The sequence below is a fragment of the Brassica rapa genome, chromosome A09 (genome assembly GCF_000309985.2).
Source record: "Brassica rapa cultivar Chiifu-401-42 chromosome A09, CAAS_Brap_v3.01, whole genome shotgun sequence".
In the NCBI taxonomy this organism is placed as follows: Eukaryota; Viridiplantae; Streptophyta; class Magnoliopsida; order Brassicales; family Brassicaceae; genus Brassica; species Brassica rapa.
Window position 1 is genome coordinate 21651220 of NC_024803.2, and position 9200 is coordinate 21660419.

The 9200-nt window shown below is 45.2% G+C and overlaps 1 protein-coding gene across 1 annotated transcript; it reads right to left on the reverse strand.

The window, feature by feature from the left end:
- Positions 1–5885: 5885 nt before the first annotated feature.
- LOC117127753 lies at positions 5886–7149 on the reverse strand. Its single transcript, XM_033278404.1, has 2 exons — positions 6358–7149; positions 5886–5930 (listed from the first exon to the last, which is right to left on the reverse strand). Exons 1-2 carry the CDS (start codon positions 7147–7149, stop codon positions 5886–5888), a joined length of 837 nt encoding a protein of 278 aa, XP_033134295.1.
- Positions 7150–9200: the final 2051 nt, after the last annotated feature.

Consider the following 9200-nt stretch of genomic DNA (forward strand, 5'->3'; position numbering starts at 1 on the left):
TTGGAGCAGGTTTGCTTGCAGTCGAAATTGCACCTGAGGGCATTTGGGGTCAGATCCTTGTGTTAGGATATCTGATCATATGTTTGTGTGCTGGAACATATTGTCACTTATGATATTGATCATAAGGAATAGCTGGTTATCAACCTTGGTGTTGGTAAGGCAGGCCGTGTGTGATCTGATCATGGGCAAGGATGGACGACCTGATCCTTGGATGATGGATCAAGGTGTCTGATCTGATTGATCAAAGGATGCACCGGTGGTAAGAGCAACACTAATCAGGTTCAGTGGGACATTGTTCCATGACTGATTAGGAAGTATGAAGACTCATCAGTTTTGAGTCATGTGGGGTGGTTGGTTGATTGACTCAGGATCTGATGGGCATTGTTAGTCCATGAGCTGGACTTGGTATCATAAGTTGATAAGGCAAAAAGGATGTGGGACAGTGCATGAGCCGGTAAGGGCCAGATGCATGTCCTTAGCTGTTTGAAGACTTCTCAAGGGTTACTTATGTATGTGGGGATGGTTGGCTGAATGACTATGTACCTAAGGGAGTTGTTTTGTGTGTGTAAAGGAGTGGGACGTAGTATATGGCAGCTGGCCATAGCCCGGTCCTAGCTCAGTTCGAGTGTGACAGCTCGATCAGCTGGTTTACGAGTTCCTTCAGCTAGAGTAGCTGGGCCAATGAGCTAACAAGCTCCGGGAATGTGGCAAAGGTATGATCTGTCAATGTTGCATAGATCTAGATAGAATGGCTTAGGGGAACGGAACCTCTGATTGTATGACTTGGTCTAGGTTCAGGATCGACCTTGGAGCTAGCTGGCAGTTGTGTTTACTGACCAGTAGCTGAGGTGATCTGACCAGACAAGTGTTAGATTGGTTTAGACCAATGGTTAAGTAGATACTATTCCGCTGTGCATAAGTTGAAAGGATCTAGCTAAGGTAGTCTTGAGCTAGGATCTGAGTTTGCCCTCGCCAATGGGCGATATTTTAAATAAAGGGCAAAATTTTTAGAGGTTCGGTCCGGGTATGGACTGAGCGACGTGAGGCATCGACCGCGGCCTAGTCGGCCGGGATCGGGTCTTACAAGTTGGTATCAGAGCATGCTTGATCCTGTTGAGGACAGTGCTCAAAGATGTTAGGTTCCAAACCAAAATTATTTCTGAAAACTGAGAGGACTTGGAACCTTAGCTGTGGTGAGCCAAGTGGGAGTTGAGGTAAGATTGGGTTTCATGCTTGTGAACGGGGAAGTTCCAAGATGAGCCAGCTTACCCAAGATGCACTCTCCAAGGGCAAGACCCTGAAACAGAAAGGTTAGTTTTCTAGTTATTTGGAAGTAATGGATGGATTGGATGATGGACGCAATGCAAGATCTTTGTATGGACGACCTGGACAAGGGAAGTAACATGGACCAGAGAGTGGCTTAGGTTGAAAGAAACGTGCAGCACTCTCTTGGAGGTAAATGTTATCCCTTGGTGGCCGTTCAAAACAAGTGAGCATATGCAATGTTCATGTTAGTCTAAGGGAGACGCTACATGGCTAGTACATGAGTGGGCTTGTGATCAGATGGATCAGCTTGGACTCGGTGTAAGTCAAGGTAGGATTCCTTAAGATTGAGTGAATGTAATGGATAAATTCCAAGAGGAATTAGCAACACGATGTTAAGTATCTTAGTATGATGAGGATTGAAGTATACTATCAGCACACACAGGACGTCCGTGGCTGTTCGTGTGTGTCTGTGGGTGTCCGCCAGCACAAACAGGACGTTTGTGGCTGTTCGTGGCTGTCCGTCAGCACACACAGGACATCGGTGTGTGTCCGTCAGCACACACAGGACGTCTGTGTGTGTCCGTGTGTGTCCGTCAGGACACACAGGACGTCCGTGGCTGTCCATCAGTAAACGTATCGGCACGCGGGTCCTTGGACTCAGCACGCTGGCCCTTCCCGTGGACTTTTTGGGTGATTTAGGCCCACATGGGCTGTCTGTTCAGTACACACAGGACGTCTGTGGGTGTCCGTCAGCACACACAGGACGTCTGTGTGTGTCTGTCAGCACACACAGCACGTGTGTGGCTGTCCGTGTGTGTCCGTGTGTGTCCGTCAGCACACAGAACGTCTGTGGCTGTCCGTCAGTACACATATTACCACGCTGGTCCTTGGACTCAGCACGCTGGCCTTTCCCGTGGATTGTTTGGGTGATTTTAGCCCACGTGGGCAGGCTTTTCAGTACACACAGGACGTCTGTGGGTTTCCGCCAGCACACACAGGACGTCTGTGGCTGTCCGTGGCTGTTCGTCAGCAAACACAGGACGTCTGTGGCTGTCCATCAGTACACATATCATTTTGCTGGTCCTTGGACTCAGCACGCTGGCCCTTCCCGTGGACTGTTCGGGTGATTTTGGCCCATGTGGGCTGTCTGTTCAGTACACACATGATGTTCGTGGGTGTCTGTCAGCACACACAGGACGTCCGTGTGTGTCCGTCAGCACACACAGGACGTCTGTGGCTGTCCATCAGTAAACATATCAGCACGTTGGTCCTTGGACTTAGCACGCTGACCCTATCCCGTGGACCATTCGGTTTATTTTGGCCCACACGGGCTGTCTGTTCAGTCCACACAGGATGTCTGTGGGTGTCCGTCAGCACAAACAGAACGTCCGTTTGTGTCCGTCAGCACACACAGGACGTCCCTGGCTGTCTGTGTGTGTCCGTCAGCACTGACAGGGCGTCCGAGGCTGTCCATCAATACACATATCAGCATGTTGGTCCTTGGACTCAGCACGCTGACCCTTCCCATTGACTGTTCGGGTGATTTTGTCCGACGTGGGCTGTCTGGTCAGTACACACAGGACGTCCGTGTGTGTCCATCAGCACACTCATGACGTCCGTGTGTGTCTGTGTGTGTCTATCATCACACACAGGACGTCTGTGGCTGTCCATCAGTAAAAATATCAGCACGCGGGTCCTTGGACTCAGCACGCTGGCCCTTCCCGTGGACTGTTTGGGTGATTTAGGCCCACGTGGGCTGTCTAGTCAGTACACACAGGACGTCCGTGGGTGTCCGCCAGCACACACAGGACATCTGTGGCTGTCCGTGTGTGTCCGTGTGTGGCTGTCTGTGTCAGTCAGCACACACAGGACGTCCGTGGCAGTTCGTGGCTGTCCGTCAGCACACACAGGACGTCCGTGGCTGTCCGTGTGTGTCTGTGGGTGTCCGCCAGCACACACAGGACGTTCGTGGCTGTCCGTGGCTGTACGTCAGCACATACAGGACATCTGTATGTGTTCGTCAGCACACACAAGACATCCGTGTGTGTCCATGTGTGTCCGTCAGCACACACAGGACGTCTGTGGCTGTCCATCAGTAAACATATCAGCACGCTGGTCCTTGGCCCACGTTGGCTGTCTGTTCAGTACACACAGGACGTTCGTGGGTGTCCGTCAGCACACACAGAACGTCCGTTTGTGTCCGTCAGCACACACAGGACGTCCCTGGCTGTCCGTGTGTGTCCGTCAGAACACACAGGGCACCTGTGGCTGTCCATCAATACACATATCAGCACGTTGGTCCTTGGACTCAGCACGCTGACCCTTCCCGTGGACTGTTTGGCTGATTTTGGCCCATGTGGGCTGTCTGGTCAGTACACACAGGACATCCATGTGTGTCCGTCAGCACACACAGGACATCCGTGTGTGTCCGTGTGTGTCTGTCAGCACACACAGGACGTCTGTGGCTGTCCATCAGTAAAAATATCAGCACGCGGGTCCTTGGACTCAGCATGCTGGCCCTTCCCGTGGACTGTTTTGGTGATTTAGGCCCACGTGGGCTGTCTGTTCAGTACACATAGGACTTCTGTGGGTGTCCGACAGCACAAACTGGACGTCCGTGTGTGTCCGTCAGCACACACAACACGGGCGTGGCTGTCCGTGTGTGTCCCTCAGCACATAGAACGTCCGTGGCTGTCCATCAGTACACATATTAGCACGCTGGTCCTTGGACTCAGCACGCTGGCCTTTCCTGTGGACTGTTTGGGTGATTTTGGCCCATGTGGGCTGGCTGTTCAGTACACACAGGACGTCCGTGGCTGTTCGTCAGCACACACAGGACATCCATGGCTGTCTGTGTGTGTCCGTATGTGTCTGTCAGCACACACAGGACGTCCGTGGCTGTCCATCAGTACACATATCATTTCGCTGGTCCTTGGACTCAGCACGCTGGCCCTTCCCGTGGACAGTTCGGGTGATTTTGGCCCACGTGGGCTGTCTGTTCAGTACACCCATGACGTCCGTGGGTGACACAGGAAGTCCGTGTGTGTCCGTCAGCACACACAGGACGTCTGTGTCTGTCCATCAGTACACATATCAGCACGTTGTGTTGTAGGCACAGGGGGGGTAACCCACGAATTGATAGAGGTTGGATCCAAGCTACAACCTGAGAACAATGAGAACCGATTTTTATGAGTTTTTAGAGTTTTATAATGCAAACAGAAACAAATATGAATATGAATCAAAATGATAATATGAATAAAAACAAATAGAAAAGGGATAGATTGATGGGGATGGGATATTTGTTGCTGGATGTATATCACTCTCAACAAGGATCAATGGATGGGAGATGAATGAAGATGGAACCGGTCTTGCTGGATGTGTATCACTCTCAAGATCGATTAATGGATGGAAATGGGATGATGGACGCCACAAAGCTCTGTGAAAGGAGGCTTTGATAAGTCAAGTTGCTCCAGAGTTGTTTCTCACACACTCAAAAGACTTAGAACAATAGTTTTGAGAAACTAGAAAAACTGTATTTTCATTCATAAAAGTTCAAGGGTGATTTACAATGAAGAAACAACTTGAGCTTTATAGGCTCGACTACTGGGACTCTCTAACAGTCATAAAATGACATAAGGAAACTAATAAAGTCGAAATAATAAACTTGGAAGCAAAGAAATTGATGGCTCCATGAAAACTAGCCGTTGGAGGCTTTATGATGAGAATCTTTGCCAAATGAATGTAGATGGTGTTCTCCTTGTATCTGGACGGTTTGAGGGGATAACTAAGCTTCCTGGGAACCTTCTTGATGGTTTGGAGGGTGCTGAGGTCGTGCCTAATCTGAAGGAAAAAGAGCTGTTGGAGCTGGATGGCAAGAAGCTCCAAATAAGGCAAGTTGGGGTTAATGAGGATCCTCCTGATCCTATGTGGGCTGGTGCATGGAATGAACTTGTCTGACTCTTCTGGACCATTGGATAGACTTCCTGAATGCATATATATATCTCCTGGTCGCCAATGTCTGGTTTGAAGCTGATTGAACCGGTTAGCTTCCAATTGAGGCAAGTGTAGAACTGGTTTGACCGGTTTTGGAGATTGGATCATAACTTCATAATTCCGTGGCCATTTCTCCTGATATTGGGCTTTCTGGAAAGCTGATAAACTCCTCTTGAATCCTATGATAGGCTTTGGTTCAGGCCGCTCCTTCCTTGGGCTGGAATCTCCTTCTAAAGTCTGGTACTCGCAGATGGACGGGCTGGAAAACCTCTGACTTGTAAAATTCATAACTTCTTGCTCCGTGCGTATTTTGGACTGATTCCAAATGGTCTGGACTCCTTCTTGAGTGTAGAGTCCATTAAAATTTGTCTCGTGACTTAAACCCTCCTGGTTTGTAAGATACAGCATTTTTAATGCACATGTGTTCTGCTTGGCGCCTTGGCTGGTTAAGTAGGGCTTTGGGTTGACCTCCGGTTCGGTTGCTGATCTGATGACCACATCATCCCCTCCCTCTTGACAAGGTTTCGACCTCGAAACTGTATAATCTTGGTATTGTTTTGGTTTTGTTTCTTTAAGCAACATGGACTGCATTGTCTCTTGAACAATCTTCTGGTCCATCACAAGAGTCACGCCTGGTGGTTCTTCTTCTTTAAATTCTTGCTCCTTAAGTCCTGTTACAACACCCTTTGACAAAGACAAGTGCATTATACAAGAATTTGGAACCAATATATCAGATTGAATAAAACTATCACTTTTCATAGATAATTCTGTTTTCTCTTCTAGTGATGTTTCTATCAATGCTTTCTTAGTAGGACAAACTATAGCATAGTGTCCTTTCTTATGACATCTATAACATGTCTGATATTTCAAATCCTCAGAGTTAGAAGACTTACCTTGGCTTGATGCCTCTTCTTTCTTTGGGTTTGAAATCTCATCATTCCTTGGACTTAAATCATGAACAACTTTTAAATCCAAAAAGGACTTTGAGATCGTGTCTTTCTTGACTTCAGGACCTGTCTTATCATCCTTGGACAAAGACAAGTGACTCATACCAGTGGGAGATGATTTACAAACAAATTTATCAAGTATAGGACTTACCTTGGCCTTTTCTTGAAAATTCAGTTTGTCTGGTTTTTCTTTGTGTCTGGCCAATGTGTCTTGGCTGACAAACTTCTTCTCCTCCATGGTCTTTGGGACCTCAATAGGTTGGTTTTGATCATAGAAAACCGTGGGCTTCTGGTTTGGCCGAATCTGGTCTTGATGGATCAAGCTTCTATGACCTTCTTTTGGTACATCTTTTCTTGCTTCTTTGGAACCATGAGTTGGATACCTCCTTGGATATAGTTCCTGGATTTCAGAACTTGTAATCTTTGGTGCAAACTCATATCTCATGACTTCCTTAAGAGCTCTCCATGTTTTGATAGTTGGCTCCTTGTAAAACCATCTATCACCTTCTTCTTGTACCCACCATTCAAAGGCATCATCTCTAAGTTGTTCAATGGCATAAGCAAGCCTCTCTTCCTTCAAGATGTTGTTGAAGTGAAACCATTCATCAAGGTTCCTCTCCCATATTAGATAACCTCTTTTTCCTGAAAATGTAAAGAGTTTATTTTTATCAGCAAAAGAGTTATAATTAAATTGAGAATTAACAACATGATGTTTGTGGGTTTGAGAAGTTGGGGTTTGATTGATCCTTGAAGGATCTGGTGGCTTGGGCTCGACATAGACAGCCTCTGGAGCATCTCCAAATCTCCTTTCTACTGGCTGTGGACGTTGGCCTTGTGCCTTCTTTCTCTTCCTCAGCTGTGCAATCAGATCAACCTCTTGCAAAGCTGTCAAATGTTGGTTCTCTTTGGCCATCTGACAGTGGCCGTGTGTTTCTCCTACCATGGCTTCCTGAAAACACTCTCAAAGATCAAGTGAAAGATATGGGAAGGTCTGGTCGAACCAAAATAAATCAAGTGCACAATGCAATTTAAACTAAACCGAGAAAATATGCAATTATGAACCGAAATGAAATAAAGTATGCAAAAATTATTTTTCTTTTGGTTTTCTCAATGCAAACACGAAATGAATCAATATGATATGATAATAAACACAAATGAAAAGAAAATATGGAAAGCAAACTAATGCTGATATATTTTTTTTTTTTTTTATAATTTTCTTTGATGCAAACAATTAAACCACTTATGCAAAAGATATAAACTAAGCTTGAAAATATTTTATTTTTATTTTCTGATGCAATCACGAAATGGACCAACTAATATGATATGAAACAATAACTAGGATGATTTCTTTTGGCTTTTAAATTTATGGATGCAAATGAAAAGGAATCAAATTCAAAACAGCACTTTTTATGGTATTTTCTTTTATGGAAACTAATGAATGCAAACACTTTTCTTTTGGGATTTTCGATTTTAAATGAATCAAACAAAACTTTTTCTTTTCTTTTTCGTGGCTCTTAGCAGGATGAACAGCAAGAACACAAAACAAATGCAGAAACAAAACTTGAAACAAAGAAACAGTTTTTTTATGGATTTTCGGTTTATGATGAAAAACAAATGCAAACAAATATGAATGATGCAAGGATAGAGTGACCTGATTCAGGAGCTTGAGCTCTGATACCAAAATGTTGTAGGCACAGGGGGGGTAACCCACGAATTGATAGAGGTTGGATCCAAGCTACAACCTGAGAACAATGAGAACCGATTTTTATGAGTTTTTAGAGTTCTATAATGCAAACAGAAACAAATATGAATATGAATCAAAATGATAATATGAATAAAAACAAATAGAAAAGGGATAGATTGATGGGGATGGGATCTTTGTTGCTGGATGTATATCACTCTCAACAAGGATCAATGGATGGGAGATGAATGAAGATGGAACCGGTCTTGCTGGATGTGTATCACTCTCAAGATCGATTAATGGATGGAAATGGGATGATGGACGCCACAAAGCTCTGTGAAAGGAGGCTTTGATAAGTCAAGTTGCTCCAGAGTTGTTTCTCACACACTCAAAAGACTTAGAACAATAGTTTTGAGAAACTAGAAAAACTGTATTTTCATTCATAAAAGTTCAAGGGTGATTTACAATGAAGAAACAACTTGAGCTTTATAGGCTCGACTACTGGGACTCTCTAACAGTCATAAAATGACATAAGGAAACTAATAAAGTCGAAATAATAAACTTGGAAGCAAAGAAATTGATGGCTCCATGAAAACTAGCCGTTGGAGGCTTTATGATGAGAATCTTTGCCAAATGAATGTAGATGGTGTTCTCCTTGTATCTGGACGGTTTGAGGGGATAACTAAGCTTCCTGGGAACCTTCTTGATGGTTTGGAGGGTGCTGAGGTCGTGCCTAATCTGAAGGAAAAAGAGCTGTTGGAGCTGGATGGCAAGAAGCTCCAAATAAGGCAAGTTGGGGTTAATGAGGATCCTCCTGATCCTATGTGGGCTGGTGCATGGAATGAACTTGTCTGACTCTTCTGGACCATTGGATAGACTTCCTGAATGCATATATATATCTCCTGGTCGCCAATGTCTGGTTTGAAGCTGATTGAACCGGTTAGCTTCCAATTGAGGCAAGTGTAGAACTGGTTTGACCGGTTTTGGAGATTGGATCATAACTTCATAATTCCGTGGCCATTTCTCCTGATATTGGGCTTTCTGGAAAGCTGATAAACTCCTCTTGAATCCTATGATAGGCTTTGGTTCAGGCCGCTCCTTCCTTGGGCTGGAATCTCCTTCTAAAGTCTGGTACTCGCAGATGGACGGGCTGGAAAACTCTGACTTGTAAAATTCATAACTTCTTGCTCCGTGCGTATTTTGGACTGATTCCAAATGGTCTGGACTCCTTCTTGAGTGTAGAGTCCATTAAAATTTGTCTCGTGACTTAAACCCTCCTGGTTTGTAAGATACAGCATTTTTAATGCACATGT

Coding starts and splice junctions, on each gene's coding strand:
- LOC117127753 (XM_033278404.1), bottom strand. CDS start 7,149: ATGGTAGGAGAAACACACGGCCACTGTCAGATGGCCAAAGAGAACCAA. Junction 5,931..6,357: donor ATTTTCAAGAAAAGGCCAAG/GTAAGTCCTATA, acceptor GTGTTGTAACAG/GACTTAAGGAGCAAGAATTT.